The 18,513-nt window shown below is 43.1% G+C and overlaps 3 protein-coding genes across 18 annotated transcripts in view; all 3 read left to right on the top strand.

The window, feature by feature from the left end:
- Positions 1-445: 445 nt before the first annotated feature.
- On the top strand, positions 446-2,457 carry Decay (Death executioner caspase related to Apopain/Yama). Of its 2 annotated transcripts, XM_017171380.3 has the most exons (4): positions 446-795; positions 1,424-1,756; positions 1,820-2,123; positions 2,202-2,457. In XM_017171380.3, the coding sequence occupies exons 1-3, from the start codon at positions 465-467 to the stop codon at positions 2,080-2,082; spliced, it is 927 nt and encodes a 308-aa protein (XP_017026869.1). In that variant the 5' UTR covers positions 446-464; the 3' UTR covers positions 2,083-2,123; positions 2,202-2,457. The 2 variants fall into 2 exon arrangements, with proteins under 2 accessions (XP_017026869.1, XP_017026867.1); XM_017171378.3 differs by having other exon boundaries at positions 1,820-2,457.
- A 135-nt stretch (positions 2,458-2,592) lies between these two features.
- Positions 2,593-3,821, top strand: Gr89a (Gustatory receptor 89a). Its single transcript, XM_017171091.2, has 2 exons — positions 2,593-3,566; positions 3,625-3,821. Exons 1-2 carry the CDS (start codon positions 2,655-2,657, stop codon positions 3,802-3,804), a joined length of 1,092 nt encoding a protein of 363 aa, XP_017026580.1. The 5' UTR covers positions 2,593-2,654; the 3' UTR covers positions 3,805-3,821.
- Positions 3,822-6,772: 2,951 nt separating this feature from the next.
- LOC108077708 (collagen alpha chain CG42342) overlaps positions 6,773-18,513 on the top strand; it is a 73,066-nt gene continuing 61,325 nt past the window's right edge. For all 15 annotated transcript variants that reach the window (XM_017171155.3, XM_017171151.3, XM_017171149.3 and 12 more), the window contains exons 1-2: positions 6,773-7,252; positions 17,127-18,273. In XM_017171155.3, the coding sequence (XP_017026644.1) occupies positions 17,604-18,273 (670 nt within the window). In that variant the 5' untranslated portion in view covers positions 6,773-7,252; positions 17,127-17,603. The remainder of the gene's footprint in view (positions 7,253-17,126; positions 18,274-18,513) is intronic.

The following is an 18,513-nucleotide window of genomic DNA, read 5'->3' as shown; positions in this document are numbered from 1 at the left end:
AGCTGTAAAAAGGTTTTAAAATTTCCCATATATGCTGACATATTTTAATTTGGCTTGCAAAATATTGAAAGTGCCCTTGAGAATTAATCGACTTTGCCCCCGAAAAAGAAGGAAGGTATTGCAACAATACACCTGGAATTTAATAAATTCCTAGAGGAAAGTTTCTCAGTGACCTTAAGGTGCAAAGCGTGGCAAAATCACTCGCTTTAATATGCACATTGCATGCTTAATTTCAGAAACCTCCTGGTAAACCCCAATATTTTGCTGAGAACGAGTGTTTAGAAGTAGAGGTGGCCTAATCATCGCCCCAAGAATTTGGGAGAGCAACCGTTGCCAGGTGATAGATAAGCGGGCCTGCATTGATAAGATAAGAGCCACCACAGAGCGAGCTTTTTTATTTTCCCCACCATTCTTTTGTGGGGGAAACCTAATCGCAGTTAGTCACTGGCTGCTAACGCTCGAAGATGGACGACACAGACTTCTCGCTCTTCGGAGACAAGAAGAAGCACAAGAAGGACAAGGCCGATGCCACGCTGAACGCCAAGACACCCACCTCGGAGGCGGATCTAAAGCGGATCATTACCTCGATTCCCACCTTCGACGATACCTACGAGAACTGCCAGCGGGCGGGCATCGCTCTGATCCTAAATCACAAAGATGTCAAGGGCCAAAAGCAGCGTGTGGGCACGGAGCGGGACCGGGATGATATGAGGACCTCGCTCAAGGGATACGGCTTCGATGTGCGGGTCTATGATGACCTAACGTTTGCTGAAATCAACGACAAGCTCAAGGAGGGTGAGTTGCCAACTGGGTTCCATAAAAACTGTGTCAGCTTTGCAAGTGTAAAAACTCTTGTTTCCTTGATTTAAAATAACATATAATATTTCCACTCACGTTAATGTTTTTAAGTACTAAGAAAAGACCTCAGGCGCTCAGTGCTATCATCAGAATAAATACTGATACACAAAACACTAGTTTTCCACTAATAAATCATAGGAACCGCTTTATCTGCCTGCTTCATCAAGTTTATTTTTGTCTTTTCAATTATTAGGTAATATGCTAGCCTCCAAAAATGATCTTCAATAAATTTATATAATTTATATATTACTCAAGTTTACGTTTAATATTTGAAATACAAATTAGATGAAATTTATAAAAACACAGAGAGATATATGTAGGCATTTTTATAATTCAAGTTCATTGGAAAATGGTACAAGAGAGATATCTTATCTCCTCAAAAACAAAGTCACTACATCTATGACTGCAATAATTACGAGATAAAGAAAGTAATCGTATTTTGTTGACCTATTCTGATCGATCCGGAATTCTTACCAAAAATGGTAGGACTTACAATGACATTTCTTACTTCTAACGAAATTTCAAATAAATATTAATATAATATATATATAATATTTTCCTTTAGTTGCCCGCGAGGATCACAGTCTGAACGATTGCTTTGTGCTGGCAGTGATGTCCCATGGAACGGAGGGCAAGGTCTACGCCAAGGACATGTCGTATCCTGTGGAGCGCCTGTGGAATCCCTTCCTTGGTGACAACTGCAAAACGCTGAAGAACAAGCCAAAGATCTTCTTTATCCAGGCTTGCCGCGGCGAGAATCTGGAGAAGGCGGTGGAGTACTCCAGCTTCGCTGTAATGACCAGGGAACTGGCTCCCGCCGCCCCTGCCGCTGTTCAGCCCATCACCTATGCCATTCCCAGCACGGCGGACATGCTCGTCTTCTATTCCACCTTCGACAGTGAGTTCTCATTGAATATTATATGGTTCCAAGATAAAACCTAATTCTTAAACTTTTTTCCAGAATTCTTTTCGTTCCGCAATGTGGACGATGGCTCCTGGTTCATCCAGAGTCTCTGCCGAGAGCTGGACATTGCCGCCGTGAACGATGCCTCTCGCACGGAAGGCGCCGAGCTGCTCCGCCTGCTGACAGCCGTTAACCGGAAGGTGGCCTATGAGTACCAGTCAAATACCAAGAACGAGGCCCTCAACCAGATGAAGGAGATGCCCAACTTCATGTCCACACTAACCAAGACCTTCCACCTCCGCGTGAAGCCCTTGTCCTGAGCACCTGGGGTGGGGAAATCAACGCCAAAGCTTCGGGGACTGTGAGTCAGTCGGGCCAGTCTGCCGGCAGAACTCTTTCACCTAATCGTTAAATCGTAATGTTTGCCATTTGTTTATAGAAATAAATACGCGCGTGTGTGCGTCTATCGACGGCACTTATCTGGAATTGGCTTAGTGCCGCTGGGCCGCGATAGCGATTGCTGACAACTATACTTTAGGTACACCTCGCGATAAAAGTGCATTTTTCTACACCTTCGAATTTCGTCACCAAACTTTATTCGTAAATGTATGAGCTTACTTATAAAAGTTTTTCTTTTTGAAATCATTTTAAAGAAATTTGATTGAAATTATTGTAATAAAATGTTAAAAGGAAAAGCATGTATTATTTATACAATATATATTTATTTTTAAAGATTATTGAAAAAAAGTGAATATCCTAATTTGCAATCCTTTGACATATTTAAATTTTAAAGGTTATTAGGTCGACTTTCTTCAAGTGCAGATAGAACAGACTAGAATAAAATTTGATATAAGATATACTGGCAGTTTCCGGAAGGTCAGTTGCCCGTAAAATGTCGCGATTGCCGCATGTCTGTGGTCTTTGTCTGCTGATGCGACTTTGGCAGCTCTTGGCCTTGGCTCCGTTTCGGATTCAAGGTCGGAGGGGGGCTAGATGCCATCGTTTCGTGACCCTGATCGGGGTCTTAAGATGGCTCCTGCTTACATCCCTAGCACCTGTGCTCCTGTGGCAAAGCGCCGCCATGTACGAGGCCACCAATGTCCGTCACTCTGCGATCTTCAAGGGAATTGCGCTGGCCACGATGACGGGGGATGTCTGCATATCCTTGGCTCTCCTGGGCGCCCACCTTTATCGTCGTCAGGACTTGGCCAGGCTGGTAAGCTCCCTGGTCAAGTTGCATCACCGACGGAGGCTGAGCTGGTGGAGCACACTGTTCCTGTGGCTGAAGCTGCTCCTCTCCCTCTACGAACTTCTGTGCAACGTGCCCTTCCTCCAGGGAGCCGGGAGACGCCTGCCGTGGTCACAGCTTCTGGCCTATGGCCTCCAGCTCTACGTGCAGCATGTGAGCAGTGTCTACGCGAACGGAGTGTTCGGCGGCATACTTCTGATCCTGGAGTGCTTCGGGCAGCAGGAACGTGAGCTTGAGCCCAGATTGGGGCAACTCTTGCGAAGGGAATACAGGTGGGCAGCCTTGTTTCTGAGATTTGTGAAACTTTTCCAGCTAGGCATCTTCCTGCTGGTCATCGGAGGCTTTGTCAACATCCTGGCCAACATGTACGCCTTTATGTCCTACTTTGTATCGCAGCACGGCGTTCCCCTCACGATATCCAACAACTGTCTGATTGTGACTCTGCAACTGTACGCCTTGATCCTCGCCGCTCACCTCTGCCAGGTGAAGGCGAGTCATTTGCGTAGGCATTGTTTGGAACTGGGTTATACTCCTCCAGGACTAACGCAGGAGCAGGTGGGTGAAACCTATTCAAGTCTGGAATCTACGAGGTGCTTACTTTGATATCTTTCAGGCCAAGGCGCCAACGCCTTACCCCCTGGTCTCGCCCACAGCAAGTTACAAGTTTCGCGTTTTGGGTCTGTTTTCGTTGGACAACTCCTTTTGGCTTTTCCTGGTCTCATACGCCATGAACTTCATTGTGGTTATCCTGCAGTTCACCCTGGAGCATATGAAAAATGCAAAGCCCAACTGAACGGATTAATATTTATATAAATGGTACTTAAACTGCACTCGAATATCTTATGAAATTGGAAATGTATAAGCAACTATGAAAAAATATAAAATCTAATTTAATTGCAAATTAAAATATTCTTATTGTTATTTTATACATCTTATATATTGAAAGAATATTTTATTTTTTATTTATATTTTTATATTTATTTTTTTAGAGAAGGGTTTGTGCTTCACTAGCACCAAAATAACGAGTGCGTCAGTTTTTCGAAGCTGTTTTATTTACACCAGGTTTCGCCACCATATTGTGCGCAGTGGCCTTTTAGCGCCACTGTAGATGTAAATTTTTGTACGTATTTCTTTAACTATTTTTATTATTATATTTATATTTATATTATTATAAATTAAGAATTTGTGTCAATACAGCTGTGCGCTTCGTTATATATGTGTAATGTTTTGGATTCTTTTAGAATATCTAAAGTATTTTGAAAATGTTTCTTAAGTTTTAGAACCTTGTAGCATTCTAAGAAATAGATAAGATTTAGATTGGAATTAGACAACCGATTATCTAATAATTAAATATTGGGAAAACATTAATTTTAATTAATTTTAAAAGAATTTATTAACCTTATGAAAACTGGAATAGAAAAGAATTCATTTTAACTTGAATTTGTGTAAAAAATGATTAAATCAAAATATCGATCTAATGCTAATATTTTACATTGAAGTAGCATTATCAATAATGTAAATGTTTTTGGGATTTTTCAATTTAAGCAGCGGCGGGCTAAGACAAAAAAATGTGGCTTGTTCCCCGGCGATTGGCAGTTGTCACCAAAATCGGGGGATTTGCAGGCGTTCCACAGGATATTTGCAAATTCAATTCACTTTCATTCCCAATGCTTATCAGCCGCTTTTAGCTAGAACACTTACTTACTCCCCAATTTTTGGGTTTCCCTGATTAGCCAGCTGCCGGGAAAGTTCTTTCCGCATTGCAAATAAATCTCGGCTCTGCCATTGCACCAGACAATTTGATTTGCCTGACGAGCGGCACGCCCACAAAAACAAGGGCTCCAGTCGTCGTCGAGGGGAAATTGCCAACTTCCGGCGAAAGTGTCGCTGTTGCCTGGAACTTAATGTGTTTTCAATAAATTTCAGATGCGCCAAAACGCACATAAGCGCAAAAAAGAAGTCAAACGTCAAACTTTTGCCACGCAATTCAAATTTTTCACGCACACAAAGTAACGGAAGCCGGAAATGAGTATGGCGCCCCAACGCCGAAAGAAGTATCGTGGTGGGAAGTACCACAGCAGTGATGCCTGAATGTAGGGGAAAATGTTCCTTTAAGCTATCTCGAGTTGTTTGAGTTCTTAAATTTTTCGACAACACTAATTGAAATGTACCTATCGAAAGAGAATATACGTGGAACACGCCTAAAAGCCTAACAATTGTGGCTAATAAAAAAAGTTGCTCCTACTCGACCTCCGATTGGATACCAATCACAATTGATATGTAATTATAATTACCAACATCAATCACACTCCAGGCGAGGCTGTAAAGTGAAATGCGGTAGGCGGCAAGGGAGAGCCTTAAAGTCGTTTAGCCGGGTTTTCAGAACAATTCGATGAAGTTCTTAGGCTTTTGCCGCTTTCAGCTGACCTGAAATTCGTATCTGAAATTGCCAGCAAAAGGAGAGATTTATTGAGCTGAGCTGCGATTCCCAAAAAAATTAAAATTCCCTTGCACAATGCGTAAAATAAAGTGATTAATGGCGAGCTTTTTGTGAAATAACAATGCATAATTTCACCTGCAGATGCTCAAATCTGATAAAAATCGTAAATCTGTTATAAATGTAAAAAACATATTTCCTTTAATCAATTTATTCAGAAAACGTACAGAATCGAAACATCATTTTTAAGCCAAATATAGGAACAAGTTTCCTTCAGAAATTGTTTGCTTTTTACTCTAAAATATTTCTTGTTTAAGCCTGATTTTTCTACCATTTTGGCTAGCTGTTCAGTAGTTAATAGTCTCATTACATAATTCAATAGGTATTACTTCAAGTGCATTAAGGTACTCCCACCGGTTGATCATGTTTTTGTTGCTGCTTTCTCCGTTATCCGCACTTACCTTGCGACACCTCCTAAGTTGCAGCTCGTTTCAAACCGCACCAGTTTGATGCAGTTGGAAGATGTGAGTTCGAAGATGTGGTTCGATTCCAACCTACACTCAAAATTATTTTTCTGTATTTTAGGAAAAACGCCTTTAAAAAAATCACCCTAGATTTATGAAATTTTCCTTTCTAATTTTAGGGCAAATTTTTCTCAAATTTAGGGCGACTTACCTTTCCTTAATCTACGGGCGAAAAGTTGCTTTTTTAAGGCGATAAACTGGCAATACTGCACTATGGGGCGAACGACCAATTTTTCTGTCCAAAATTATTTTTTTTGAGTTGTAAAAATAGGTTTTTATTAACCGGAATGTATTCTAATAACACAAATCTAAAATGTTACTAACCGACAAATTTCACTTTTTATGAAAAGCGCTACCAAAAATTAAATTTTTAATTAAACAAAATCCTTCGTTCAAAGACAAGCCAGACATATACACTAACAGAAAATTTTTTGATTTGAGATACAAATTGACGGATATAATATGACTACTGAAAAGACACAGTTTTTGGTGGGGTTAAGTTCAAGCCTCCCACAACGGCTCATTTTTTAATATTTTTTGTTCAAATTTTTACACAATTTAGTTCAAACCTTAACAATTAATGTGGAATAAATGAAATTTAAAAAATTGTCGTAAGATCCTTAAAAAAAAATTTACGAAAATGTGCCTTTTTTTGTGCTTCAAAACCCGGATTTAAGTTATTAATTAATGCCACAAAAAGTGGTTGTTCGCCCTATAGTGCACTGATGGCACCAAACATGTTCGGCCCGAGTTGGATATAATGTTGATGTCTTGTCGTACAGTCAGTCAAATTTCGAACGTTCATTCGCAAAGTTGTGCCGGAAGTTGGTCTGCCGGAAGTCGAAGAACCGCCGCAAAACGGGAGTTTCGAACTTGCACGAAAACGGTTCGAGCCAAAAACCAAAACCAAAACACAGTGACGCCGAAAGCTTTGTTTGTGTTGTGCCAGTGTGGGTCGGAGATATAGATTCAGATATAGCGGTATCCTATCCTCCGGGTCAAAAAGGAGAAAAGAAAGCAAAGAAAGCCGAGGAGGAGAATGTTTTAACAACTGCCGCGTTTGTGAGTGTGTGTGTGGCTTGCCAAGTGCAAGAAGCTGTAATTTATATATATCTTACCGTATTTTGTGGAAATTAAATTATGTTAAGTGCTCAAATCAGTACGAAGAAGGTGCTGTGAAAAGCGAACGCGGCGAGCGCCTGGAGCAACAACATCAGGAAGAAAGTGAAGCCAAAGGAGGTGCCAGCCAAAAAACCGCCACAAGGAGAAGTACCTAAGAGGTGAACCAAACAAACTGTTTGATTATAATAAGCGGGGTGCATACATACATATATGCTCATTTAAGCTATACCGTGTGTGCGAGTGCTGGGCTTTGTATGCAAAAGGTTGACAACAACAACAACAACAACTAAACAAAATCAACAACAAATTAGGGTGGCTGGACCAGATGACAAAAGAAAACAAAAAAGAAAACAGAGAGCAAAATACGGTTTTTTGGGTCGTTCCCAAAAACAACCCATATACAAAGTAGGAAAACAGAACCCACAATGCGAAACGAAAACGAAATCAAATCAAAAGCAGAAACCAGCAGAAAGGAACAAAACCAGCAGGAAAAAAAACTCTGCTAGCTTTTAGGCGAATGCCCTCGCAAAGCGCATAAAAAAATAGATTAACGGGGGGCAATGCTAAAAAAAAAAAAAGAAAACATTCAAATTCTAACGTCGTCGCCGCCTAAGCCTCTGCACCGAAAGAGAAAAAAGGAATAACAGCCGCATAAAAAACCAAAACATGTAGGGATGCTAAGGTCACAGTCTCACGATTCGGCGATACCCGGTATCCTTGGTGCTTTGATTTCATTTCGTTTTATGCGAATCACATTAAGTACCCCAAGAGTGTTCTTATTCAATTAAAAACGATGAGAAACATGTAGAAACATACTTGGCTAAGAACTCACTCGCTTTTGGTTTTTGTTATAACTATCTTGTTTCATGAGTATGTCCAAAAACGTATAGTATTTCTTCTGAATTTACGTTATTCTTTAAGAAATTAAACCATAAATATTTAACATATAATGATCCTTAAATCTCTGCATTTAAGATATTATTTGAGGTTAATATACCCCAGGAAGCCAGGTAAATCGACACCAAGTTGGCATCCAACCAGCTGGCAATGTTAACCAGCCGCCAAGATTTGTGTTCCACTTTACGAGCCTGCTCCTGCAAATGAAGTTGCAGTGGACATCTAATGAACCTGCGTCTCGGATGAATCTGAATGAAAGGAGAGAGAGGGACCGCTTGAGTTACCGACACACCTGAAATATTCAAGATACTTTATGGCCATGCCGCAGCTGGGCCAGAAGTATGCCAGACATGCCGCAGGCCATCCTTCCCCCTCGTCCTGGTCCCTTCCGCCCATCTAGGTGTAAATTCTGTAGCAGAAAACATTCATTTATGGGACGGGATATAAGGTTGCGCTTTTTGCCGTCAGCTTCATCGCCATCCGTGGCCATCCCTCGACCCTTTTCATTGGGGGATTCCCCCTGGGGCCTTTCAGATTCCTCCGGGGGCTTCTTGCTTCAGTTTTATGAACTTCAGCTGAGCAATTATTAAATATGCAAGCTTTGGCCAGCTTTAAGATAAGCCCAGCGCCAGTTGGGTGGCTAAAAAGTGCGTTTGCCTCCATTTCGGGAAGCCTCTTTGATGTTTTCTTTTTTTGGGGGGATTTTTCGGGGCGATGAGGTAAAGTGCAAAAAATGCGGGAGACAGGCAAACAAGCATTAATTGTAACTGTAAATGGTATGAAATGAGCGAGTGAATGACTGACTGAATGAATGGCGGAATGAATGGATGCTTAGTAGCGGCTTGAGCGCCTGAATGACTGAATGGATGACACTCGAGTGGAGCTGCCAGTGGCAGCAGCACTGAAAATTGCGTTAAGTGGATGTCATCTCTGGCCAGCGACAATTTTGATGAACTCAACAAAAACACTTGACAGCGGTGGAGATGGCGAGGGTTTTGGATATTGGGGCTAGAGATTGGGAGGCCGGAGCTGGGGGTGGAGCAGCGCGACGGTCATGCAATAAACGAAATTATGACGCTAAATTGAACACAAAACGTCCAGAGAGTCAAAGAATAGTCCAGGAAAATATAGTTGAGGGCGCAACGGGTTGGGATTGGAACTGGAAACTGGGAACTGGAAACTGGGAACTGGGAATGGGGGTTTCGCTTTCAAAAGCATCACCACCAGCAGCATCCCCATCCCCCGCGACCCGTCACATTTAACGCGCGAATGAACAGCAATCAGCCGACTGGGGGGGATTCTCGAAAAAAGGGACTGTGGGCATGGCTCTGGACTCGGACTGGGATCGGGAGTGGAACTGGGACTGGGAATCGCGGGACTACAACTGGTTGCTCCGCACCGAGGCTGGAGAGGGTCCAATAAAAGTCACGATAGACATGGCCATACGGAAGCGCTATTTTTGGGGCTGCCTTCACACGGGAATGGTCCACGTCCGCCCTGCGAGCGGAAGGTGAGAATTAAGAAATTAGCGTCCACCCAGTACCCATTACCCGGTACCAGTACCATTGCCAGTACCATTACCAGTGCCCATACCCGTGCCCATCAAGCCGCGAGTTGGAGCTGCCAGATGGGAGCTGTTGGAGCTGCTCGTAAATTGCCAGCCGCCGCCACCGCCGCCGCTCACTTTAACTTAATTATATAATTTGTGAGACAGCAGTGCTGGAAAGGGAGACAAACCGACCAACGAAAAGGAAGGAAATATCACAAAAAAATGTTTAATACGAAAAACTTGTGGAAAAATACTCTTTGAAATGCATTCTAAGCTTAATAAAAACATTACATTTTTCAGCATTTATTGTAAAATTAATATCTTTTAAAGTGTTTATGAAGGCATCTATAATATAGATTGTGTAAAATGTCTGGAAACTATTATTCTGATACTCCCTTTACAATTTGTTTAATACTTTAATGTTGTTTCTAAGCAGTTTAAAGTTTCAATAATCATAAAAAATTATATATTAAATCTATAAACCGGTTTCAAAAGTAGTTCAGGGTTACAAGTCAATACGATTTCAGTTTAAATTATTGTTCAGGTTTTTAACATTTCCAACTACATTTGCCAAGAAAATCCTGTTTTGGTCAAGAAGACCAATGTAATGATTGTACAAATGTATTACAAAACCTTTTTTCTGAGAAGACATATTCTGAAATCTAAGAAAACTGAACAACTAAGATACTCTCCACATATACAGGGTATAGAATGAAGCGGGCTCGGTTGCTTTCTGCGGTGCACTGAAAATTAAATGAGCTGAATGCATTTAAGCCCAAATCAGCGCAAGCCGTCGGCTTAGTGACGAGGACAAACCGTGTCTTAAGTGACTCAGCAGGCATCCGGGATCCTGCAGGACGAGCAAGCAACGGGCGTGGCTGGAAAAAAGTAAATAATCCTTTAACCACAAAGCAATTATGCAGCACAGCGGCAAAGGAGACACCACAGACGAGCGACGCGGGCCACAAAACGGCAGCGACAGCGACGGCAACGGCGACGGCGACATCTTGTCAGCCAGTGAAAAATTACCAACCGATGACGGGGGAACGCAGATGCAGGCAGCGAGAGGGTGCTGGGCGGAAAAAAGGGCCAGTAAAAGCCCACAGGTTGCTGGCAGCAAATTACTTAAATGCCAAGCCGAAAAGTCTGGCAAAAGCAGAAGCTTATGTGAAAATTTAAATTGGCGAGGGGTTGACGAGGGCGACGGGGTCGCGGAACTCACACTGCGGTCGAGCTGCAACACAGTGACACATACGAGGGTGGGCAGAGAAATAAGAAAACATTGTATGAAATGCCATAGCTTTTAATTTCGAGTCAGACACTGTTGCAGATTTCTTAATTAATTTATGGCGTACCTACACTTGACAAATGTGCATTGAATGGGTTTTAAAACAATTGTATTACCTTTGATATAAATTCAAGGAAGTATCGGGGCTTATTTAAATTCCTTTGATTCACGGTTGCATTACTCACCCCGAGGGTTATGGAAATAATCCTGTCTGCCTGCTCATCCTTATGCCCATATAGCGGTCAGCTAATTCAGGGATTAATAATAAATTCTGAGCCCAAGAGGGTGTTGTATTTAAGGTGAGATTATCTATGATTTCATGAGTTATGACTGGTTAGGTCTTAGGGGATTTTTTTGATGCATCTGGAATATTCCTCGATTGCTTTGGTGACTCGGAATAAATTAAGTAAATTCGTAATATATGAAACAAACCTAAGTTCAATTTCGCTGTTCCTTTCCCACAGTGCACATGTGAAGCCAACTAGATTCATTGACTCTACATCTAGCTTATCACTACTCACTTACCCCCAGTTAGCCAGTGTCTTTGTCATTTCCCACGATGCTGGGCCTTTTCAAGCTCAGGTTGCACTACCATTGGCCAGCCGGACGGCCATTTGTGCGCTTTCGTTGCAGAGGCTAAGCGCTTTCCTTCAGAGCCAGTAACAGTGCCAGAGCCAGATCAGAGCGCAATTGATGGCCAACTGCTCAGAGCCTTTAACCCGCCTTAGCCGCAACATGACAATTCAGGAGGAGGAGACGAGACGAAAGAAGAAGTAAAGGGAGGAGGACCTATGGCCAGACACAAAATAGGACCCCGCCGGACCCTGTCGAATGTGTCCAGCTGTGTCTGTTTACATGGCAAGAGCTCTTTAGCAACCCGTCTGGGCACTGGTCGTTTTATGTTCTTCTGGTCTCTGGTCTGGTCTCGACTGCGCTTCAATTTGCGCCTCAGACTGGTGTTCCGGAGGAATGGGTCTTGCATGGGGATGGTGGTGAGGTTTCCCTGCGGGCTCGGTCAGCCGGCCAGACCGTTGGACGACCTTTCGACGGGGTCGCGGATTTACATTTGTTGCTGGCCCCGGCGCCAACTCATTCATAAAAACGCACGCAAAGTCAAGCGCTGCAAGTCCCAAGGTTGGCCCTCTGCCTGTGGTTTTTCCACCCCTCACCATCTCCACATTTTTACCAAACTCCCGCCCGCCCTGCACTCGCTCGGTTGCCCTGTGCCCGGGCTTTTGTGCAGTTAAGTGCTTAGTTGCGTGTAACTTTACACTGTTTAACAAACTCACTCGTTCACCACACAGTGAGTCAAAGGAGTTTATGAAAAAACGAATGCTGAAGGGGAGTAAAGGGGTTAGAAATAGGCAGAGTTAGGGTGTTAAAAGTGCAGAGGGACCTCTAGTTTGCAGTAGGGAACTTTCCCCTCTAAAGTAAGTGTGACTTTTTCGTATATGCTAGATGCAAATATAAAGAAACTACACTACTACAAAAGATAGCTGTAATGATAAATAATTAAATTAAATTAGTGCTATAATCTGACATTCTTAAAGTGTTTTGTTTTTAAATACAATATAAATATTATTTCGAATTTTGTTACATTTTTTTTCAGTGCCTAGCAGGACATTTATTAAAGTTAGTTAAGCCAAGAGCTGAGGGTGCGAGTGCGGGTGGGCCCAGAGTTAATTACGATTCCTCTTTACTTTGTTAAACACCTGGATGCCTCGACTGAAATCAAATAAACTTAATGGTGGTCATAAAAGGGAAAAATACATAGGCAACAGAATGTGTAGAAGCCGGTGCAGGTAATGCTGGAGAGTAAAAAACACTCAAGTTGGTTCCGCACAGAAAAAAAAGGGGTAGGAGGAAGTTGGGTAGCCAAGTAAACAAAAGCAAACATTGCGTGCCAAAATTCCGGAAATTTTTAAGAGTCACAGCATGTGTAAGCTGAATTTTTACAAGCAGACACACACACACACCTCCTGCACCCCCCCTTTTGGTCCTTTCCCAAACTTGAAACCCTCTGCGCCATGTTTCCTGTCTAAGTGCTAAATTGAAATTCCAAAATTAAGTAATTTCTCCCAAGGGCAACTTCTGCTGGAAATCTTTACCAAATACTCACAGAGTGGGCGTGGCCGGCAACGCCCCCATAAAAATAGCAACGACTACAACAACTTTAGGAAAATAAACAATAACAACAGCAACAACAAGGCATGCCAATGAGTTGCACTAATAGTTTGTGTGTGGAGGAAGCTGCCTTCGGAGGGCACATAAAAGAAAATCCGAAGCTGTAAGAGAGAACCAACCAACAGCAACCGCATCAACATGAAAACAAGCTGTAAAAATTATAGGGAAATAACAAACGACACACACATAAGTATTCTGTTACGGACATTAAAGCTAACGCCCAGATTGGTTGTAGCTAGTGACTCGCATCATTTAATCCTAAACTAGACAGCCGACATAAAAGTGCCTGGCAGTTGAGAGACATGAGGAATAGAGTGAAATTTGCAACTGGCATAAAGAACCAAATAAAAAGAGCAAAGTTCCTCTACACATAATCTAGGGGAGGTGGCAGGCAGTAGGAGTAGGAATTTAATTACTTTAATATATTTGTCATATTAAAGGGCTCTTATCAACCTCAAGTCATTCGTTTGCAAATCCCCTTTTATTTACAATGCAATCCAAAGAGCCAGCCCCCAACCCTCCCTCTTTTAGTCCTCTGAATGCAAGTCCTTTTTTGGGTTAAGCCAGTGGATCCTTAATTAAAATCGAAATGGCTCTGCAACACTTTCTATGTCTGCTATGTCTTTCAAAATCGAAAGTTTCCCAATTCATTCCGCCTCGTCATTCTACCCACTTTTATTCTGAACATTGTCGCCTTTCCTCGTCCTGTTTCGGTTAACTTCAAGGAGCAGCTACTTCAGCTTCCTCTATATTTTTCAATTTAAATGATGGAGCAGCCAAAAGGAAAAAAACGAAAAGAAGCCAAGACGATAGAAGGAAATGACGCTTCACACTCGAGGGCGGGGGTTCCGGGTTCTGCCTGCCAAAAAATAGGAGAAGAACATGAATTGAGGCAAAAAAGGAAGAAAGGCAAAGGGGGAAACTTAAACACTTCTTGCATTTTTCTTATGGCACGACAACTATTTATTGCCTCGCCCAAGCCCCAGACGAAGCTGTCGAGGATGCCATGTCGTTGCTGTTGTTGCCGATGTTTACTTTTGTAGTGGCAACAACAAAGTTGTTTGATATAGCCGACGGCAGGAGCTTCGTACACCCAAGAAAAAGGCTAGAACTAATTCTTAGGCAAAGAGTGGGGTAATAGGAAATTAGTATTAGTTAAGGATTAGCCAAAGTTAGCGGAATTCTATTCGAGTTTTTTATTGAAAAAGGAAAGCAGCTTTATTTGAATCTTTGCTCAAACGCTTTTCCCCGGTTTATGCTTAATATTCTCAAACTTATAGTTATTGCTTTTTTTTTTTTAATAAATAGTTTAAACTAGAAAAAAATTATAGTTAGAATATGCAAATTTTTTTGTATGCCAACATTTTCCTGAGTGCACCGTACTACAAACCATTTCGGATGTGGACTACGATGATGATGACGTTGGGGGTGGCCAATGATGGTGTCGGGCGATGTGATGATGAAAAATGCACATGTGTTACTAACGGCCCGATTATTTTTATTGTTTATTTACTTTGATTTGGCTCTTTTGCTCTTTGTGTGCTGTTTGCCATCATGTTCATGTTTTTATTTGCCACGACCGGGACCGGACCCGTGGCCATGTTCTTATACGGGTTATTCGGGTTTTGGGTATCGGGTTTTGGGTTTTTTGCTTCTGGGTCTTGGGTTTGGTTTGCGCATTTGTGCGTAACGAATAAATTTAGCAAAATAAATAAGGACAATAATCCCTTTGAATGCATTGCAATTGAGCTTTTTACAGCCATTGACTATGGCCCCCACACACACCCCCGTACACAGATGTACGTACGTGTGGCACTTAACTCAACATTGTTGGCCTGGCTTAGGAAGCTTTTGCCTCTTGGCCAGGATTCCGTGCCGTTTTTGAGGGTGAAAAGACCAAGGTCCATCTGCTAGCCGGCAGATGCCATTCAATTTCTGGATTGATTTGCATTTCAATTCCAAATCAAAATTTTCAATTGCCCGCACACACTCTACATCAATATGTGTGCTAAGTGGCTGCCCATGCATACACACACACTCACACTCGCCTAATTCAATTTGCCGTAGCAAGTGTTGAAAAAATTCATAGCATACTTTATAGCGCTGCTTGACCGAATCGAGTCATCGCACTCATGCCATCCGTACTCGCACTCGCACTCCTCCTATAATTGACAAAAGCTGCGCTCCATGTTCTTCGAAATTTGAAATCAATTTATTTTATATTGAGTTAGCTGGTCCCCATCCACGAAATAGCATTAACCTTTGCCAGCAGCTACATTGTGTAAAATCGAAATCGATACGACAGTGATGCTGAGCGATGGAGGGGCGATCGACGGGGCCTTTCGGCAGCCAGCCAATTGCAGTGTCAGCGCAAAAGTCAGCCACCGAGTACCAGCTTCCCCGGTGCCACAAAACTCACATGCTCTTATTTGTTAAATTAAAAGCTTCTCCAATGCACAGTGGTTATCGGTACAGTTTTAGGATTCATTGTATTCAAATAACAAGCATTGGTTTTTGGGTATTCAGTAACAGCAAAGCCCTAAAATAACTTAATGTTATGTTCATATTGTTTTAAATATACTTAATGTGCTAAGTGTTATTAAAATTTAATTTCAACCAGTGTGCACTGCAGTTGTTATTGCTGTCCGGACGGCGGAATCATCATCCGGCGGCTGCTCATCATCATCGTCATCCTCATCGTCGTCTTCATTGGCCATTATTGGCTCCGGAGCGCACAAGACTTTCAATTAGTTTTATTAGGGTGTTCCAAACATTCCATTGACTCGAAATCAAGGGGTGAGCTTGCGGGGTTGGGGCATGGGGGCTCAGCTGTGGGTTCATTGTTGTTTTCGGCCCGATGCTTCTGTTTGATATTGGCCTTTTGACTTTTATGCTTTTTTTTTCGGGTTTGGCGCAATTTTTGTTTTGTGGTTGCGGCTCCTGCTTTTGGAGAAGGAAGTGTTGGTGCTGGGGGTGTGGGGTGTGGGGGCCTTTTCGGCTGTGCGATTGTTTTTGAGTTTTATTGTAGCTCCGCTTATTGTTGTTTTGGTTGTTAGGCGCATGGTTGCGCAATGCTAACGCACCGAAAATAAGTGAAATATTATTTATAATGCCCGGCCTGTATGTGCGGAAGCATTCACGTTTCATTCATGTTTAAGCAGCAATTATGGGCCACACAATGAGTCAGCGAAAGGGAAATCTTTTGAACTGAAAGAAATTAATATATAAACGTAAATTAAGCAAACTATATAGAATAGGTTTAGCAAACATGAAAACTATAATTTAAATTTATACTTTAAGTCACTGCAAACTAGTCTCAATAATTTCAATCTGTTAGCAAAAACATTTTTAAATTCATGTTCCATTTCTGCTTGTAAAATTACTTATAAATAATTAAGTAATCTCTTTAATCATTCTTTAATAATAGTTTTCAACTTTTTCGAGAAGTTCTGCCAGCCATGCCCGTATTGGTCAACTTTTTGATACTTTTAAAACTGCTGTTTTTTTCAGTCCAAGTTGTAAAAAGTTCCCAAGCTCATTTCATTTTTCTCTAAAGAGCATTTCAGCCCCGCTGTCTTCCCCTCTTCGTCCATCGTTTCCCAGTGCTATAATTTCCACTTTATGACTTTTGTATTGCCAAACGCCGCTGTCCCTGCCCCGAGATCTTGTCCCCTTCGTCTTTGGTTGGTGGTGGCATGTGGGGCAGAGTTGAAGGCAACAAATGTTTTTGACACGACAAGTCTATGGGTCAAATGGGTGAACCCTCCTCGGTGGATGCTTTTATTTTGTTTCTTGTTTTTTTTTTTGCATGATTTTTTATTTTATTTTATTTTTTGTCACTGGCAGCTACTTGAGCTAGAAAAAGTTTCGTGCGAAAAAGTTACGGTGGCCCGAGTCTTGCGAGGATCTCGGTTGCCTTGGCTGCGGGTTCAGCACGGCTGCTTGAACTTCCAAGCCAAGTTAGGACCGAGTCGAGCCTGGCTGATTATTGAAAATGTGGCGACACCGCCGACGGTCCAGTTCGCACATAATTCAGGGCGGAAATATATATTCGGTTGCTGGGAGAGGAAACTTTTTGCCCCAACTTTATTTTTCACTTTTCTTCTCGTTGCAGTTGGAAAGTGAAGGCACAGCTAAATAAGTTGCAATGTAAAGAGCCCTCCGAAAGGACGAACAGGACTTGTCAACGAGCTGTAGAAGCAGCTGCCACTGCAACGATTGACAGGACAAAAACAAAGGACGCCGAGGACTTCCCGCTCGAGTGGCACAAGTTTTCTCGGATTTTTTCCCTCCTCCAAGGCCCCCCGAAAAACGTCAGCAACGGGGCGCAATGTGCTAGCCAAATACCGAAGTCGAAGAATAGAAAATCACTCGCCGAAAAAAACATTGGGATAGCACCAAAAAAAGAAAAGAAAAAAAGAAATAAAAACGTAAAAAAGAGCAAGGACTGCGGTGCAGCATATGTGTATTTCAGTGCGCTTTCTGTGATGCCACAAGGACACAAGGACACTTCAAGTGACAGCAACATTCGCGAGTTTTTCGTTCGCCAAGAGTCTTCCATCTAGGACGCAGCAGGAGCAGGAACAGCAGTATGCGCAAGCACAAAGCGCCGCCCAGCGGCAGTCCAAGGACAATGCCCCAGGACACGGCTTCACAATCGTCAGAGGAGGCAGGAGTCGGGGAGTCCCCCACCAACGGGGAAGCTCCTCTACTGCTGGGCCACCACGCCCCCGCAGATGCCACCGCAACTGCAGCAGCAACAGCAGCTAGTCGCCTGGCCCCGCCCCTCTGTCAGCCTCTCAACATCGGTGGCAGCAGCAGTTCCGCCGGCAAGGAGCGACCGCGTCCCTCCGTCCGGTTCGCCTCCCTGCTGCACGTGGCCAGCTACGTGCTCTGCCTGTGCGCCTTCAGCTTCGCCTTGTACGGCAACGTGCGGCAGACGCGGCTAGAGCAGCGGATGCAGCGCCTCCAGCAGCTGGACGCGCGCATCGTCGAGTTGGAGCTGCGGCTCGAGCAGCAGCAACTGCTCCACTGGCCCGCTGACCAGACGCAGATCCTGGCCAGCAGTTCCGGCGAGAGTGCCAGCAGCAATGGCAGCCAGCATCTGGAGCTGCACGTGCGACGGGAGCTGCATCGTCTGCGTCGGGACGTATCGCACCTGCAGCTCACGCGACGGCAGCAGCGACGCCAGGCAGCGGAGGCGGCGGCAGCGGCCAGCGTTGAAGGTGGATCCGGTAATGGCCAGTGCCAGTGTCAAGCAGGTGAGTCCTTAAAACCATAACCTCTGTTTATTTAAATATTTAAAAATGTATAGAGATAAACTAAGTAAACTTATTGAAGATTTCAAATATCCACCGTAATTATCAAGTTTGTTTCCACTTTGTTAGCCTTAGATCATCCGTCCTTTGAGATTCATTTAAGTGGATGAAACCCGGAATTTGGCTTTAATAAGGCAGCCTGTCGCCACCGCTGACAAGCGTTTCCCTTGCCAACTTATTGGG

The sequence above is a fragment of the Drosophila kikkawai genome, chromosome 3R (assembly GCF_030179895.1).
Source record: "Drosophila kikkawai strain 14028-0561.14 chromosome 3R, DkikHiC1v2, whole genome shotgun sequence".
NCBI lineage: Eukaryota > Metazoa > Arthropoda > Insecta > Diptera > Drosophilidae > Drosophila > Drosophila kikkawai.
The sequence above is the reverse complement of the archived record's forward strand: the minus strand, read 5'-3'. Positions and strand labels throughout refer to the sequence as shown.

Coding starts and splice junctions, on each gene's coding strand:
- Decay (XM_017171380.3), top strand. CDS start 465: ATGGACGACACAGACTTCTCGCTCTTCGGAGACAAGAAGAAGCACAAG. Junction 796..1,423: donor CAACGACAAGCTCAAGGAGG/GTGAGTTGCCAA, acceptor ATTTTCCTTTAG/TTGCCCGCGAGGATCACAGT. Junction 1,757..1,819: donor CTTCTATTCCACCTTCGACA/GTGAGTTCTCAT, acceptor ACTTTTTTCCAG/AATTCTTTTCGTTCCGCAAT.
- Gr89a (XM_017171091.2), top strand. CDS start 2,655: ATGTCGCGATTGCCGCATGTCTGTGGTCTTTGTCTGCTGATGCGACTT. Junction 3,567..3,624: donor CAGGACTAACGCAGGAGCAG/GTGGGTGAAACC, acceptor GATATCTTTCAG/GCCAAGGCGCCAACGCCTTA.